The sequence below is a fragment of the Carassius carassius genome, chromosome 46, assembly GCF_963082965.1.
Source record: "Carassius carassius chromosome 46, fCarCar2.1, whole genome shotgun sequence".
In the NCBI taxonomy this organism is placed as follows: domain Eukaryota; kingdom Metazoa; phylum Chordata; class Actinopteri; order Cypriniformes; family Cyprinidae; genus Carassius; species Carassius carassius.
The window spans coordinates 18,006,766-18,025,814 of NC_081800.1; the positions used below are offsets into that span (position 1 = coordinate 18,006,766).

Below are 19,049 nucleotides of genomic sequence, written 5' to 3' on the forward strand. Positions count from 1 at the left end.
TTAAGCCTGGTATTGTGCCGTTATTAGATACAGATGTGCACTTTAGCATTAAGTATAGCTTTTCAGTCCCTGATCACTTAAGGCTAGGAGTTTGTCTTAAAGAGAATAATGGCAAATTAAACTCCATACTCCATTTGTTCAGCAAACCTTGATGGGATAATTTTATAACTGCTGATTCACTCATTTCCTAGATTTATCTCTAAAGTGATTTGGTGGTCTGGGCTCCATATACTTATTGGGAGAGGGAGGGTTATTTTATAAGTTCCTGTTGTTGGCTGATGATATACCATGGGGAGCTGGAAATGTACAATAATTCAGCTGCCTTGCAAGAATCCCTGAGTCTTACTCTCATTTTCAGTGAAGTTAATTTACTGATGACTTTCTATTATACTGATGAGCTCATTTCATGTGGCAAATGTAAGATGTGTTTTTTTTTTTTTTCTCTTTGCAGATTGCCACGGCAGTCAGGTTTCTACAAAACCAGCAAGTTCGTCAAAGCCCCCTGGTAACCAGAAAAGCTTTCTTGAAGAAAAAAGGTGAGCATCATCAATATGTTCCTGAACCTAATGTAAATCATTACATTTTTATATGCAGAATGAACAGAAGATGGCTCAATTCCAAGACTTTGACCTTAAATTTAACCTGCTGGATGCTTTAGCTTATTCATTTCAAACATGAGTGGAATCAGTTTAGTGAAGAAAGCATTTTTGCAGTGTAAAAGAAAGAACATCATAATATAAAGACACAACAACTGTCCCTTTTAAGACAGCTCAGCTTTAGAAACAGCTTGTAGTTCATTTGAATTTGGCCCAAGATTTTCACAGGATGAGGTCATTTGCTTTTAAGGGTCAGAGGTCAAGGCCATTGTTGCATGCCCTGGAGGGTCAGGCAAGGGTCGATCAGTCTTCCGAGAGGTTGATCCCAGCTCTGTGGATGAATGACCTATCAGTTGAGACGCTTCTTTGGGATGCAGAAAATTAATATTGACAAACCCTCCTGCACTTTCAATGGAATTGTCAATTATGCTACCTCCCAGCATTTTAAAGCTTTTACTTAATTTAGCTGTTATCATAAATATTAAAGCACTGGAATGCATCGGTAAGTTTTATCGACCAGAGAAGTAACGTGTTGTGAGCATGCATATGCATTCACTCTAAATTCAGAGCAGTTCAGGTATCAATCAATATGTGTGTTTGATGCATAACCCACCACTACCCCTCCTATATCACAAACCCCTTTCAGATCAGATCACCAGCCTGGGTGTGTGCTGGATAGAAATCAATCCGTACGCTGTATTATGATCTTTTTCAAAAGATTTTTTTCAAAACCCGGCACTGAAAATGACATTGTGATGTTTTAGTGAATCACTTTGGGGCCGGCAGTGATGGAAATCGAGAAGCACAATGTAATCTGTCTCAATTTATGGCTTATTTGAGTGTTTTGCAAGCAGGTCTTAAAACTTTAAAATCAGTCACATAAAATGACGATCACTTCGCCACTGAAATGCATATCATTTTTTAAGATAAAATATAGTCCTTCACAAAGGTCAGATTAGTTTTATCGCATTTAAGTTTAGCAAGGTCAGCATTGTCCTTTATAACGCAATAGCTCATCTGTCTCTGCACACTATTGTCTAATAGCAAAGCCGTGCTTATCTGACATGAATTTTTTTTCCTTTTAGCTCTTATTTAAAATGAAATTTGCTCTGTCGGGACTTATTAATCGTAAAGGCAGGTGGATTTGGCCTACAATGGTGCTAGTAGAGGAAAGCGAGCCTAATAGCACCATGACTGGTGTAGGTAACTGGAGACAAAATCCATAGCTGCCAGCTGCTGTTGTTCACATCAGTGGCCTATTAGGACATTTCTATATCTTTAGCATTTTCCTCGGTCAGTACTTCTCGTTAGCAGTTGATCAGCTTCATTTATAATTCACAGCTGGGTTATGCAGCCTAATATGCTGTACGTTTATGAAGAAATGTGGTTCTTTTGAACATGAATGTGAAATTGTATCTTTTGTACAGTTTTTACAGTTTTGTACAGTTTGTACAGTCTTATTGTACAGTTCTGGGAGATTTGTAGGTTTTGAGCGTATTTGTGTTTTGTAGCAAGTTTGGTGGTTCAAATGGATTTCTCAAAGGGCTCTATTGGTACATAAAGTATTAAATATGCCAGTGTGCCACTGTTTCATGATAAGTCAACCCCCCCATGCCAAGGCCAACTAAAAGTCAGTAGCGTTCAGTGGGTCCAACTGTTTCATTATGCTCCCTAAAAAAGTGATTTCCTCTCTCCAAATAAAAAAAATATATACATATTATTTTGATTTATATTATCAGCATAACAATTTGAGGAATAAAAAAATGCATTATTATTGCTTTGATGCCACTCGATGAAGTTAATGTAAATGCTGATGATCATGTTTTCTCAGACTTTTGGACCCCAGTGTGTTTGTGCTATTTATAATTCATACATACATATCTGTGCATAAGTATCTATATTGTATGTGTGTATAATGGATATTTAGTTTGACTTTGAACTCTCCAAACCGCAACACCAGGTTGTAATGGGGAACACGGTGAACTCAGGACTATCATGGCAATGTGCCCCCAGGGTGTGTTTGAACATCAGTAGATCTATAGCTGGAAGACTCGGCCTTGTGCTGTTGCTATTCTAATTTGATGTTGTATTTTTTTATGTGGACCTTTGGAGATCTTTGAATGAGGAAACTATTTCCAGGTCACAAGGCTTTTAATTACCGACCCCTGTAACCGAGAGGTTATTGATAGAACTTGAAACACAAAGCAGTTTACAACCACAGCCGGCGAGTTATCTTCAGCGCTTCAGGTTTCATTTCTTTCGTTTCCTCTGCTCGCTCATGCAATTTTGGGTAGGACGCAGCTGCTAACACCCCGAGGACGACTTTGCTGCGATATTGCCGCTTGTCACATAGTTATGAAAATATGCTAAACATTGGAATAGGCAACTATTCAATATCCTCTCAATAGACGCTCCCTATGGGACGATCGGACCATCAATCAGACGGTTTAATTAAGCCAGTATGATTTAGGAATGATGTGTGCTTACATAGTTCATAATGCCTGTTGTTAAGGATGGGTTTTGGATTAAAGTCACAATGACCCTTTTGTTTTAATTGTGGATCGCAATCAGGAACCTTTTGTCAACATGCAAACGGTTTTTCGTTTTGCCTAGTCCCTCAAATGGCAAAGAAGTGCAGGCTTTAAAGTGAGCCGTCTGTAAATTTGCATGTGCTGAAAAATGGTCTTGTGTCAGCACAGAGCCATTTCTACTGAGCCTCACCTTCAACAATGTAATTATGTCACAATGTTGTATCACTCTGAAAGCAACTTGTGCAATCTGAAGGGTAGGAGGGAGACTAATCTAGAAGCAAAGTGCTGAGTAATCTTAGGCCAATTTCTCCTTGGTAAATTTCAGGAGAAATTTAATATTTTCCCAGTGCCCTGCTGTGCTCACAGAAGCAATTTTAACACACAGCTCTGTGTGTTGTTCCTGCGGTGTTTTCCGTGCCATTCCTGGAGTTCACTCGAAAGTTTAATTTGATTAACATCGTTCATATTAAAGCGTGCCTTAAACACGCTAGCCAAAATGACAGATCAGTGGTTATGAAGGTGACCTTTAATTTTCACGGTTTATGTCTAATACCTATTAATTAGGGATAGGGTTAAGCGAAGGTCATTGTAATAATTGCTAAATGCAAGAACAAATTCTTCAATAGCGATTGTTGATGTACTTGTCTTGAGTAGGTTTAGCATTTAAGAGTTTTGTCTGTAATCTAGACTGTAGTTTTTCATTAAACATTTGTACTCCGTTTTTATCTTGCACTACTTTCTTTGCATTCCATATGCAAATACAGCTTTTGCCACTGATTAATGCTTTACATCAGTTTTTCCCAGTGTTTTTTTGTCTTGTATACTGTATATCCTCAGCCCTATCAGTAAGCCTCAAGTGCACTTTTGTCAACCCCAAACCAGAAATGTGTTCCTTTTAACTCTGATTATACTGGATATAATTTAGCATTATCTTTAATATTATTAAAGTGGCATTATTACAATGAGTCACTTTTAAACTAAAAGAAATCAATACTGTGGGTGAAAAATAGACTCACCCGGTTGAATCCTCTCAAACTAAAGCAGTATGAGGAATATAGGCTTGAAGCCGTTATGTAATAACTACATTTAGTTTGATATTGTTTGGTTTTATAGCTTGAGACACTTGATAGGATGAAAATAGGAAAGAGCGGTATATTGTGTTGCAGAAATTGATCCCCATCCACACAAAATACATTTTAATAATCAAAAAAGCTGTTAACTACATAAAATATAATATAAAAATATATTTTAAAAATTACAATTATTTTACTTTTCTGCCTTTATTTTATAGGACATTGAGAAATCATAACTACATAAGCTGTTAACTACGTACAGTGGCAAAAAGATTAAAACTTTTTATAAATGAGGCTTATTTATTTATTTATTTTTGGCTTTTATGCCTAAGACTCCCAAGATGCCTCATATTGGGTTGCTTTTTTATTGTAATGTAATTTCTGTTTTATAGGTTTAACCAAACAACATTAAAATCTTTCCATAAAGTTCCTGGTTGGTATTTGTTATGAGGTATAACTATAAGGTAATGTTGTTGATCTGTCTGTCATGATTTAAGTAAATGAGAGCGGCATAATGGACGTTACAAAGATCAGACATCAGATTTCAGGTCATTCACCTCCCCCCAAAACAAAGACACCTAAATACACATCCGTCTTAATTTATAAAGCAGTTTAATGGCATGTCTATGTAAATATTTTCCAGTTTTGCTCTATATTAACATTGGGAAATGTCCAAGCCCCTATAAAATAAAACAATACCATCTTCTGGTGGAGTGGGGAGTTAAATTGGATTCCTGCAGCAAGCCGCCATAGTGGCGGGCAGCTGATGAAGGGGAAAATAGGAAGCACTCTGATTACATGTTGCAGCGTCTTTACACAACAATCTCTCCTACACATATTATTTACATGCCGTTATGGTCTAATCTGTGCTGAAGGATACCTCCATGATTTCCACCCCTCTCTCTCTCAGTATTACTCTCTCCCTCTCTTTTCAAGGGGAATGTGATTGGTCTCTGTAAGCATTCAAAGATATGCGCTAATGGTTTCTAAGCAGGTCATTTTACAGTGTAAATTGTGAATTACTGCTCTCCCAGCACACCCCACGTCATTACATCACTCTTTGATTGGGCTTTCCAAATGTGGGTGTATATGTACTTATTATCTAGGCTTTGTTAAATGTATGCGCTGTCCTTATGCAAATGAGTTTAAAGAAGCTACGTGTAATCACTGCCTTATTGCTGTGGTGTGTAGTATTCTACCTAAAATTCACTAAATTATTGTTTTGAGAAAGATCTGTGAATGAGCATTTCTTTGCTTGTTTTCAGGCACTTATGTCTTTGTCACATTGTCTTGATTTTCGCAGTTAGATATACACTGAGCATGAGGGTTAGTAGTATCAGTATCAGCTGGGGTTTTGTGTGTGTGTGTGTGTGTGTGTGTGTGTGTGTGCCACATTTTTAAAATGCCATGTCATGTGCAAAGGATTCGAGACGTATGCACAATTGTCAAAGGTCTCTGCTTATCACAACTTTATATTGAAAAACAATGGAAAAGCAGCGCAGTGGAATACAAAAATGTGTTTTGTGTGAACGTCACCTCACGGTGTTATGTATGCACATGGCAACATGTAGTTAAGCAAACACATATTCGCAACAGAGTATTGTTTCTTATAAATTATATTTTATGTTCAATATTAAATTGTGTTCTTACTCGGGGGAAATCAATAAAAATTAAGTGTGCCCACTGATTAGGGATATGCCGGTTTCAAATTTTCCTGTTGCGGTTAATTGATAATGCTTTTATCACGGTATACGGTATTATCACGGTATTGAAATTTTGTTTTAAAAAAGTGGTCATTATACAGTATAACAGATTACATATCTTTTTTTTCTTATAAGAAAAATAACTAAACATTTAAAACAATAAAACAATACAGAAAAATATAAAAAAAAAATTTTTAATTCAATTTTAACTATTGGAATACCTAAGATTAATGAATGTTCAGAATAATTTTCATTGGCAGTTTAACTAATAAAGCCATAATGTAAAGTGTGAATGAACAATAAAGGACTTTCAAACAATATCTAGGGCATTTGTAGTCAGATTAAAAAAAATGTTTGTAGATAAATAGCCTATTAAGTCTAAATATTTCAGTAGTTGGCTCTGTAATAAACACCATAGGGAATACACAAATCTGAATGGCGATTTAAAATTATTTAAATATGGTTTAGAAAGTAGCAGCTGCTTTATTTACGGGGTTTACAGGGTAAGGGCTGCATTTTAGCGCCATCTGCTGTCAGAGTGTGAATGTGCTTTCATTCAGGGTCTCTCACGTGTTCCTGCATGTGCTTCTCATGCGTGCTTGTTTACATCAGAGCGCATGCACTCTTTCAAGCAGCATACAGCGATGTTGTGCATTTTGAGCTGCTGATGGGAATACTATTCTTAAAATGCATTCCAAATTCTGAATAATTTATGTATATTTATTCACGGTATTTAGAAGTGCCCACGATAACAATATGGTGCATATTAATCACCGCAGTATATCGCATTACCAAATACCGGCACACCGCTGATACGTCGTTATCTTAAAAACTACAGCTAGTTGGCAGCAGTACAGAATTTAGTGTCTCTAAGTTAAGTAACCAGGGATATAAAACAGTTTTTCCTTAGTTTTTCCAACAGAGACTGTATTTTCCCTTGTCTACTAGTCCAGTCACAAATACGGCTGTCACAAATACGATTCAGATGTCCCGATTTGATTCATTTTTTAAAACTCAATGAATATAGATTTAATACAAATACTATTGCAAATACTATTTAAAAAAATTAACAGTGAACGTAAAAAAAATTAAGAACCATGGATTTTACATAGATATTACATAGTTTTTTTCTCAAATTAAAACGTAAAATACTAATGAAGTAACTCTCAGAGCAGATGGAGATGACGTTTGTGTCTTCATATGGTCATATAGTGAGGGAACAGAGGCTGAAACACTGCAAGTGGCACACACGCTTCAGTAGGGTTATGTGTGTAGTAAACAAAACTGCTCCATTCATTCATTAATTCCGAAAATCATAGCATTTCACCTCAGCATTGCAAATCACGCATATTGTTTAGGATCTCCACCATGTTAAGCACTGAATGAATGACAGGCTTTCCATTCTAACGTCATACAAGATAAATAAGAGGGTGACATCTAGTGTAAAGGACACATTAATCAGATCTTGTGTTAAACGTTTATGGAAATAAATATGTTAAAAGATCAATTTGTGGCTCTTCGACCAAATGTAAAAATCGATTAATCGAAAAATTTATTTTATTTAATAAGCCTGTGTGTGGACGTCCGACACATGCTGCTGAGTTCGGTGGCCGGATCTTTGACCTCACTAGTGTTTTTCTTGTAGTCATTTCATTATGCTTAAAGGGCCTTGAGTTACACTGCTGAATTGCAGGTGTAATACCGCTCATGTCATGAGGATAAGGAAATGATTCATCATCCCTGATATTAATAGGAAAGAGTTTGCAAGTAAGGTGATGTGACTCACCTCTTGGACAGGAATGGCAATGACCAAGGCCTGCATAGAAGACAAAGGGATTGATGTGGTTATAAATTACTCCATGGCGCCACCTAGGCCATCCGCTTTTCACTTTGTCATCAGGAGAAGGAGATAAAGCAGGAAAATTACCAGAGTCCTTCTTTTTTTAATACATAAATGAATACACTATGAGAGCACTCATTATTTAAGGCATGCAGTCTTGTGGGACATGGACTTGACATGTGAGGTCTCACAGAAACACTCTCAGTGACCTCCATCTTTACGACCTTAAGTATTTTTCTTCTTGTTCAATCTGGTATTATTATAAGAAGTAATATTCACCAAGTGATTTTGTTAAAGCCTTGTTGGTCTGCTGAAAAAAAGAGCGGCCGTTCAGTAAGCATTTTTATAATTGTCCCTGTGAGCTTGTTCTTACTCTATGAAGTTCACAAGTGGTAAAATTGGAGAACTGCACTTTATGGATGGATGATTGCCTCATCACTCTAAAAAATAAAAGGGTGAAAAAAAAAACATCCTGAAAATAAGAGCCCAGAAAATAGAGCCATAAATAATAAAGAGAGCAATGGGTTTTCCTTTAAATAAATACTGATCAGGTTTATGTTTAAAGACAATAGAAACCGTAGCCCAGATATGCAGTTTACAGTATTTATAGCTGTAATATTGCAGTGCCACCACTGTAATTTCATGCCCCAATGAGAATGGCAAGGTCAAAGCAAATGCTTCGACTGAGCATCTGCTAATATGGTGACTCATAAACAGGCTCTGCATGTATCAGGTGCACCAAATAATACAGTATAATGAAATACAGAATAGCTTTCCATTATTGTTCTTTTTTACGGTGTCATCATAAGATGTAATTTATGTCCAAAAAAAGTTCATCTCCCGGCAGGTCGATCTGAAACAGAGGTCCGAGGGGTCATTCCACAGGTTTTGGAAGCTGTAATAAATTTTGTTTCCTTTTTGTGTCCCTTTCCTTTTATATGTAAAATTCACTCTTGTTGTCCTTCTTTTAAATTGGATCTCAAAGGTCTTTCATTTGTCATCCCATTTTCTTTGTAATAAAGGCATCAGAGGAGACAAAAAACAGCTGAGTGAGTCCAAAAACCTGAAAAAAAAACAGCAAACGCGTTAATGAATTTACATGCATCTTATTCGGATGCACGCCGGACCCCTTTGAAATTGCACGGGGTGTGCTATTTAAGAATTCAAATGATGTTACAAATATGTACGTCCTCAGAAAATAGAAAACACTTTGGTTCTGATGTGAACTCACGAAAACGTGAACTTCCTGTGAGGGTCTTTTTGACGAGGTGAGTGGGAGGAAATGAGAGGGGGGCTTTCAATTCAATAGTCTGCCACCATGCAGTCTGGTGTGGTCAGATGAATAGGGAGTCCAGGGACACATTATTGCTTATTGGACAGTACATGCTGACTGCACCAGCTCAGCACATGGCCATGGCTGCTTCCGATCACTTTGAATGCCATGCAAGACAGGATGACCAATATTTGCCTTAAATTATTCAACATTTTTTAGGGCCATTTCAACCCCCACAGATTCTGCCCTCCTTTTAACTTTGACCTTGACCTAGAGATTCCTGCAAGAGAGGTAAAACCGGCTACATGGGCATTTTAATGAAAATTGGGATGGTATAAATTTTGTTAATATCATTCTTGACAACTAAGGGAGAATATGTGGAGATCTGTGTCATAAATTTTGGATCTTAACGTTTTGCTGCTGTGGAAGAGGAAATTTTGTATGATTTAGAGTTTATTTTTTATGAGGTGGTATTTGAAAGAAGTCTCTAATGCTCACCAAGACTGACTAAAATTACATTAAAAATACAGAAACATTTTGTTTCAATTTAATCATTTTCTATTTTATTGCTTTATAAAATCTAGTTTATTTATGTGATGGCAAAGCTACATTTTCAGCAGCTTTAGTGTCACATGATCCTTTAGAAATAATTCGAATGTGCCTGTTTTTTTTTTGTTTTTTTTCGTTTTTTTTGTGATTGACTTGTGATTTATTGTCTTTCAAATATAAGCAAAAGAACATAATTAGAGCAAACAACCAAGGAAGGAAGAATAGCACACTTATTATCAATAATTCAACAGTCAAAGAAATAAAATAAAGCCACTCAAGGGCACTTTTTGGCTTTAGCCACCAATTATTTTTGTTATGGACATAAACTGATATAATGTGTCATGTTAATTAATTTTTTTCAACAAGTTTTTCTTTTTTCTTTTTCTTTTTTTTTTTTGCTGCTATATATATTTGCACTGTTCCCACTACATTTTTTCACATCTTTTTGTCATAAAAAAAAAAATATTCAAGTTTTTTTTATTTTTTATTGTACATTAACATTTCTTTGAAAAAAGGTTAAATTTTTACCCAATGAATTGCTATAATTAAACTCACACTGTTATAAATTGAAACTTTTACTGGAAAACCATGAAACGCAGCAATAAAAACGGTGCGATAAACCATGCATCCCTACCTCTGCTGCATCTGTGTGCTGCTGTATTGTTTTGCAGTGTTGTTAGTGTGAGTCTATGAAGCGTGACTGTGATTTCATACCCAGCAGACAGGGCTGATTGGGCTCAGACCCTGTCCTCTGCCAAGCTCCCAGTTCTCTCTGCTCTATTTAAGCACATGTGGCACTGGCATTTGCCACATTTATGATGTGTGTATTACAGCACAAAAACAGCTTGCTGTCTGCTCTTTAAACAGCTCAATTTGGAGCAAAGCTCAGCCTTTTGGCTTTCTGGCAGGCAGCCGTGCCTTATGAAAGCATGTGGAATAGAGTAGTCAATGCCCAAGGGGATATCTCCAGTAAACAGAGCAAGAGTGCGCGAGAGAGACTAAATATGCAATGATAGACTTGACACACTCCAGTCTACTGTGGACAAACACAGGTCAGAGGGAGTGTATATGTGTGTTGTAGGATACAGTAGATTTATTAAATTGATATGTGTAACTTACAGTTTAATAGAAACTGGAGCCTTTTTAAACCATTGGCTCTAAATGGAGATGTTAAAGCATTTTGGTTTTATGTGCCTATTGTAGAGGAAGCCTATAATGTTTTCCCGCTTTTATGCCTTCATTAAATGTCAAAGTAAGTACATTCGACTAACAGGCTTTTTCCGTCTCTGTCTTTCTTTTCCCAGTATTTCTATGGTCTCTTGTTGCTGTCTACTCTATTGTCGCTCTGTTTAGGCCTGGAAATAAACCAGCTTTTTTCCACAAAGGGAAATATTAATATTAGATTTTTTTTCCCTCTCCTGTCATTTTCCATCAGAGACCTCTGTGCAATTTAATCACCACTAAAATCATTAAAAAAGATCTGAAGATTAAATTATATTGGCATTTGCAAAATTATGTAATACATTTACATTACAATGAAGAAATTAAAATAATGCATTTTATCCGTCTGGGGTTCCGCTGAGCTCTACCTGGGGAAATATAGCAGGAGGAAATGGACAGGCTCTGTTCTTGAGATCTGACTGTAATGGAGAGGAGCTCAGAGCTTTGGACCTCCAAAGCTGCTTCTCCTGGTATATGTCTGCCGCCTATAGTGCTATTAACCCAGTTTAGCAAGAGTTTTAACATTAAGATCTATTTGCAGGTTGCAAAGAGAGTCAAGGACACACTTCCACTTAATATCACCACTGTTGCAGCATGGTCTTTCTAGTACTTTCTGGAGAATTCAGACACTTTCATTCAGTAGAATTGTGCCTTCAATCTTGTGAGTGACCTACTGGTATTTTCACGCCCCAAACCTTCTCTAGGGTTTACCGAAAATTGTCAGAAAAAAAATAGAAAATATCCAGTGAGCGGCAGATGTGTGGACGGAAATGCCTTGTTGATGTCAGAGGAGAATGGGCAGACTGGTTAAAGATGATAGAAAGGCAACAGTAACTCAAATAGCCACTTGTTAAATCCAAGGTATGCAGAATATCATCTCTGAACACACAACACGTCAAACCCTAAAGCAGATGGGCTACAGCAGCAGAAGACCAAACAGGGTGCTGCTCCTGTCAGCTAAGAACAGGAAACAGAGGTTACAATTCGCACAGGCTCACCAAAATTGGACTGTGATGAGAGGGGCGGGGCCGTGGGAACGGAGCGAGGCCGGTGGAGTTAATAATAGTGTGCGACATCTGCGCTACTCACCGGTCTCAAGTCTCATGAAGGAGCTCTGGAAGGATAAAAGGAGGAATGTCTGGATTTTATTTTGTGTTTTGGTTCTGTTTGTGCATGGCAGTCATCCGTGAGATGCTGTTGCGCTATTTTGTGTTTATTTTTATTTATTGTGTTTAAGTTTTGCTTGAATGTTTGCCAGTTTCCGCCGCCTCCTTCCCGTGACTACGAACTTTGTTACATTGGTGAGTGGCGCAGGTGTCACCCATTCTCAATAACTTCACCGGCCTCACTCCATTTGCATGGGTCTCAGCCCCGCCCCTCTCGTCACATGGACGATAGAAGATTGGAAAAACGTTGCCTGGTCTGATAAGTTTCGATTTCTGCTGCAACATTCAGATAGTAGGGTCAGAATTTGGCGTAAAAAACATGAAAGCATGGATTCATCCTTCCTTATCTCAATGGTTCAGGCTGGTGGTGGTGATGTAATGGTGTGGGGGATATTTCCTTGCACACTTTGGGCCCCTTAGTACCAATTGAGCATTGTTGAAACGTTACAGCCTACCTGATTATTGTTGCGGACCATGTCCATCCATTTATGACTACAATGTACCCATCTTCTGATGGCTACTTCCATCAGGATAATGCACCATGTCACAAAGCTCAAATCATCTCAGACTGATTTATTGAACATGACAATAAGTTTATTTTACTCAAATGACCCACACAGTCACCAGATCTCAATCCAATAGAGTAGCTTTGGGATGTGGTGGAACGGGAGATTCGCATCATGGATGTGCAGCCGACAAATCTGCAGCAACTGCGTGATGCTATCATGTCAATATGGAGCAAAATCTCTGAGGAATGTTTCCAACACCTTGTTGAATATATGCCACAAAGAATTAAGGCAGTTAAGGCAAGAAAAGGGGGTCCAACCCGGTACTAGCAAGGTGTACCTAAAAGTGGCCAGTGAGTGTGTATATATAAAATTTGTAAATTAGTAAAACTTTACTTGATTTTTTTTTATGTTTTGTAAATATCTTCAATTGATGTGTTTAATGTCATACCACCTTCTCTCCATGTAGGTCTGACTGATGAGGAGGTTGATCTGGCTATCGAGCGCGCCGGTAGTACTGAGGAACCACTGACTGTTGCCGTACCCAGACCTGCACACATCGTTCACCCTGTTCCACTGCCCCCATACAGTGAGTATTACCACAATTGTTTTTACTTGGATAGGTGGTCTATCCTATAACCCCTCCACTTGCCCACCCAATGTATGTTTCTGCAGCCCATGCGCTTCTTAAACATGACTCATTTAGACTAGTAGATTTTCTCTACCAAACGGTGCGTGACTGTTAAATGAGTCCTCCAATCTCCTCTGTGTTCCCATAATCCTGTTTAAACTTTCACCCGTACATCACTTCGAAACACCTTGGAATATCATGCTGAAAATGTATAAGTGTCCAAACATAACTATTATCTTAGACAAGTGGTTTTAAAAGGAAATGAGTGGCATTGAGCATCCAGTTTGCGTAGGCACATAATTAATTCTGGCACGGCCTTGCGATATGATGTCCGTGCGGTTACGACGATCTCTGGTTGGTTGTACCACTGAGGGCATTTCTGCAGCCTGTATCTTTATTACCTCCGTGGGTTATGAGCTCCAAGCCGGCTGCTGATTTACCAATCCTGAATGAAGTTCGCATAATGCTTAACCTGTATGACAATGATTTCAGATGTATTCCACCCTCATTTATTGCCCCCCTGTCCTTGACTCCCCACCATCTCATGTTTTGTAATGAAAGCAATGTTGATGGGATGGCCATGTAGTTAGGCTTCAGCCCCACTAGAGTGGGGGGTTTTATATCAGAATGGCTGTGAGAAAATTGCATAATGAGGGGAGAGTGAGGAGATCTTCGCAGAGGTCAGGTTGGAAAGAGGGGGTCCCTCTCTTTGATGTCCTTGTCATGCGGACAATACGTCTGCACCTGCATCCATCTCTATCGAAGTAATGGATACTCTGATCTCTATTTTCAAGTACCAGAAGGACAGTAGGGACTTTTCTGAACCCAATAAATTTGAACAGAGATTGGAAAAAGGGGAATGGATGCCATGCTTAAACCTTAAGTGACCAAATAAAAAACAGGAGTGGAAAGGGAAGGTGGAGGGGGCTACCCATGTGGAAGAAGGACCTCTGTTTGGACCTCAAGTTGAAGTAGGAGATCGGTCACTTCCACCGGCTAAGCTCAAGGACTCTGAAATCGCCCAGGCTGCCATCATGCGTGTCCTGCACACCATGCTTCTGCAAGGACACTTCAGTAATGTTTACCATTGATACAAAAAGTGATGTTGTCAGAAGTTCTTTAAATAGAAGTTTTTAAAGTACTTTCTGGTGTAGAATGTCACCTTCATTTAGCAGAACTAAGCTTCAGTCTGTAGTGACAAGGCACTGATTTTCTGAGTATTTCCTAGGAGAAGAAAGGTTAAAAATGTGGAAATAAAAGTTAATTTACCTCAGAATTATTTTGGAGTAATCTGTTCTCTTCTTAAAATATAGAAAATCATCTAAACTAAAACTACCTAATGATTTCCTTACAATTTGTGTTAAAGAGTAATGAATACTTTATATATGAAATTATATATAAACTTTATTTTTTATGTTCTGCTATGTCTGCTTTTTTTTAATCAAGACTTTAAACATGGTCACATGGGGTAGGAGTTGAATAAGATAATTTATTAAAAGAAAATCTAATTATACATTTGTGTTTCGAAAAGTCTAGTGGTCTGTAAAATGTGCTTTTTCTTTTTATTATCTATTAATTATTAAAAATTGTAGGACATATTTTGTTTCATGCCTCAAGAATGCCATAATTTATTTGGGTCTCCCTAATATACCTCTAATACAATAAATCAGATAAAAACAGCTTGTTCAGTTACGCATAAAAAAGATGAAAAAGTACTACTGCTTTGCTAGTCCATTAGAAAGCCTGTCTATTTGTATTCAGTAGAGCAGATTCAAACAAATTACAGTAACACACCTGTTCCGCAGACCTCGCTATGTTACAAAATGGAGCATTTTGTATCTGACATGTTGACCTGCCAGAGCCAGGCTTGCTTTAATTACTTCTCTGTTTGGTGTGCCGTTAAACATTTGCATGATAATTTCTCCCTCCTTTCTGTTGGCTGAGCCTTGCCAGATTGCCTCAGCGTGAATTGAAACGGCTGCTCTTGCTTTCAGAAGCTGGTTAAAGTCTAACTTAAAGCTAAAGTGTATCTTTTTTTTTTTTACTACTTCTTTTTCTCATGTCAAGGCTTAATATGCCAAGAGTAAGTAAGCCATTATTAAGTTGTTCCTCTGAAAAGGCACTTTTAAAACATTGCTTGTTTGTTTGATTGTCCTGACCAGCCTGGCACATTGGCTTAACCGATGGCGTAAGTTTGGGGTGGGACTATCTATTTAGCTTTTGAGTTTTTTCTTAATTCCAATGACCTAATTGTTCTTTACATTGTTATTTAAGTGGTTCAGCAGCATTTGATTTTTGGTCATCAAGCTGCTCCAAATGTTGACGCATGTTAAATACCTTTAAAGCAGAGCATTCTCACAGGTCTCGCTCCCAAAGAGAAACGTTTTCATTTTCTTTGTTTTTTATTCTGAACTGAAGTTCTGAACTGTTTTCTTTTTTTTTTTTGCCTTCTGCCAGGTCAACTGTCTCTCTCTGAGAATGAGTGTGAGGGGTGAAGAGGGATCTTTGATGTGGGCTTTCATTTCCTGATAGTACTCGTTGTTGTTCTGCGACATTCACATCTCATCTCACCACTAGTGAGCGCTTGTGCGAGGTCTGAGCCGAAACCGAGTCTTTTTTTTTAACTGTTCTCATTTCCATTTCTTCAAGATCACAAATACCTTGAACAGAGTACTTTTTCCTCTCAAATACTGTAATCGGGAGTTTCCGTTATGCTCAGTCATAGCTGATGACATTTCTGTTTTACAGTAATGTGGTACTTAATCTAAAAGTTCAGATCTAGTTTACACTTCACATGTAATCAGAATTCGTATATTTGTTCTTTTCCCTTTCCTTCTAGGAACAAGAGCAGCAATTCATATAGACTTATTTAGACTATAAACTTTAGTCATTGATTGTAGGCACCACTACTTTTTTCCCCCAACAGTTTTTTTAACAGTAGTTTGACATAAACAAAAAAGCTGTGAAGGGGTAGAAGTACAGGCAGTGTGTGGTGTAGTCCCAAGTCTGATAAAGTGTGTGTGTGTGTGTGTGTGTGTGTGTTTGTGTGTGTCTGTGTGTGTGTGTATATATATATATATATATATATATATATATATATATATATATATATATATATATATATATATATATATATATATATATATGCTGCTGTATTTTTCCAGACATTTTACAATATTCAATTTGCTTTTGGATTTTTTTTTTCTACTCATGAACAGTTTTTTTTTTTCATCAGCCATTTTGAACAAACACTTGCAGAGCACAAGATTAGAAAAGTTTTATATATACGTAAAATAAGGTAAAAATGAGTAAAGTTGTTTTCATTAAATGAACACAAGCAATAATCATATTGACTTTTTTCATTTATGACCTGCAGTTTTTACTTACATATTTTACATTTTTGCTAAAGCTTTTTTAATATATGAAAAAATATGAGGGGTCTTCTGTGGAAAATTTTGAGTGATGATTCAAACAATTCACTGAATCGGTGTTTGAATTGAATTGATTCATTAAAATGGGCACTTTATACCGATTCACAGTACTACAGGTCACTGGCACCATCTTAAGCAAAAAACAAATAAAAAATCATACAAGAATGATTTTAAGAGTGAATTGCACAAAAATTCTTCATGTATTTCAGAATTAGGCCATTTGATATACTGAATTTCTATACACCACAGTTTTGTTTGTTACATGTCAAATTAAATATGGCATCTACCAGAAGGCCCACAACAGCTTTTCCCAGGGTTTGACTAATAGATGGCCTTGTTGTATTTGTGTGTATCTCTGCAGGTCCCTCAGGTTACAGATGGAGAGACTACAGTGCCCTGGCTGTCATCCTGGCAGGAATGGCCTTTGGCTTCCATCATCTCTACCGGGTGAGTGTCTAAGTGCCACCAATAGCCTATTTCTCAAAATGTGTTTATTATTCTGAGAACTCAAGCTTTTTCCAGCATTTCTACTTTTGTATGTGTTTTTTACATTGATGATGTAAATCACTGTGGTTACAGTGTATCGTCATCGGAATGAGCTCATCTCAACCCCTAGATCTTTCTTTGTTTTCCCTTTCGGAAAAACCCCATATGCAGTACTCTTGCTGCTTTCCAGTACTATCACAACATGGGTTTGTACGTGGGCACGGATGGGTGCGAGTAAGGGAGAGACCCTGTTTCTCAGTGACATTAAGCCCACACTGCCCACATGAGCATGTGGACTCCATTACTGTGTTTTATAAGAGAAAGAAAATGAAGCAGTGGCCTTTAAGAGAGCATTTACAATTGTTTGGAACTCCCATGATCTCATGATTAGGAATGTATGTTTAGCTTCCTAAGCTTCCGTCTGTACGCGGCTACTCCAGGCAATCACTCCCTCTGCTGCTCTCAGCACACGCGCTCTATAAAGCCAGTAGCGCACATGACAGCTCTTACTAATGTAGTGAGCCAAACCCATGTCATTTTAACAGAAAAGTCACATTTTCCTTTGACGTGAGCCTGTATTTTACAATCTGAAACTGTAGCTTGTTCAGTACTTAAAGTGATGTTTTGAGAATGTGACTTCAACTCTCATTTTTAGAGAGTAGTGAGTGAACTTTCATTTTCACTCATTCTCATAACTGGTCCTTCTCATAACTGGAAGTCATTACTGTTACTATTCCTATTTCATTGTTGCTATCATTATTTGAACAAAGCCCTAATCCTAGTTAAGGGTTTGTTTAAATTAGTAATAAACCTTAAGTATTACATTTGCAGTTTACTAACACATAACCCATGCTCAAATAAATACACATTTTAATAATGATTTTTTTTTTTCAGCAAGGACACATTAGATTGATTAATAGTGACAGTAAAGACTTTGATGTTCTTGCAATAAAAATCTAATAAACGTTGTTCTTTGGAGCTTTCTATTAATCAAAGAATACTGGGCAGAAAATATTATGAATTTCCTGAAAATAGTTTCTAATACTATTTGTTGTTAGTGTCTAGTTGTTTTTAGTTATTTCACAAAATCACTGTTTTTACTGTACTGTATTTAGGATCAAATAAGTGCATCATTGGTGAGCATAAGAGACTTCTTTTAAAAATTTTACAACAATTAATTTCATTAAAAAAAAACATTAAGAAGTCTTACCAACCCTAAACTTTTGAATGATAGTATGAAACATAAGCAAATTTACTAAAAGGCTATATAAAATTTTTGCTTGGCAGACAATAAAATGGGCATGATTAGTGATGACAGTATAATAGAGACTTCTTTGACTAGAAATGTTCTAGCAACATACAAAAAGCACTCCAAACACAACCAAGTTAGTGAAGCCACCATTCACAATACTCTTACCATTATTAAATATGTTTTTGTGCATGCAACCGCCACTCGCATTTTCTTTAAAAATGCAAAAATGTCCTTCTTTTTACTCTCTGTAACTCTTTTGTTTGCTCGTATCTCACTTTCGTTCTTTGAGCCTCGGTCACACACACACACACTCATACAGTTTGTGGTTCTCCAGTCCCCCGCTTGCGTCTCTGCTGTTTGGAGGATGTGTGCCCGTGGCTGGAGGTGCTGTTCCCTGGTGCGAGAGCTCTCACTGCTGTCATGTCAAAGGAATGGCTCACCGGTGCCACCATATGCCCCGGCCTCCTCCACCACTTTATTTATGCTATAGAGCACATTGTAAACAGTGCTCACAGCAGCTCTCTTATTAACTTCCCCTGGTGTTGACACTCATTCTTATTTTTTTTCAACTTAAAAGTGTTTATTACTTATGCCGTTGTCAACAACATTTGCGCCACTGTGAAAACCTGTTAAGGCCAACTGTTTTCCAGATGGAGAGCCTGCACACACACATTACACTTTACAGCACCCAGCTATTCACCAAATGCCATATTAATCTCCTCATCTATGTGCTGTTTGTTTGTCTGGGGAAACAAGTTGACGTGTGCTTTGGAAATAAAACGGTGATGGCA

At 37.5% G+C, this 19,049-nt stretch overlaps 1 protein-coding gene across 1 annotated transcript in view; it reads left to right on the plus strand.

Moving 5' to 3' along the window:
* Positions 1-19,049, plus strand: part of pex14 (peroxisomal biogenesis factor 14) — a 79,019-nt gene that overhangs the window by 34,055 nt on the left and 25,915 nt on the right. The window contains exons 3-5 of the mRNA XM_059541332.1: positions 452-536; positions 12,928-13,047; positions 16,882-16,967. Coding sequence (XP_059397315.1) covers positions 452-536; positions 12,928-13,047; positions 16,882-16,967 — 291 coding nt within the window. The remainder of the gene's footprint in view (positions 1-451; positions 537-12,927; positions 13,048-16,881; positions 16,968-19,049) is intronic.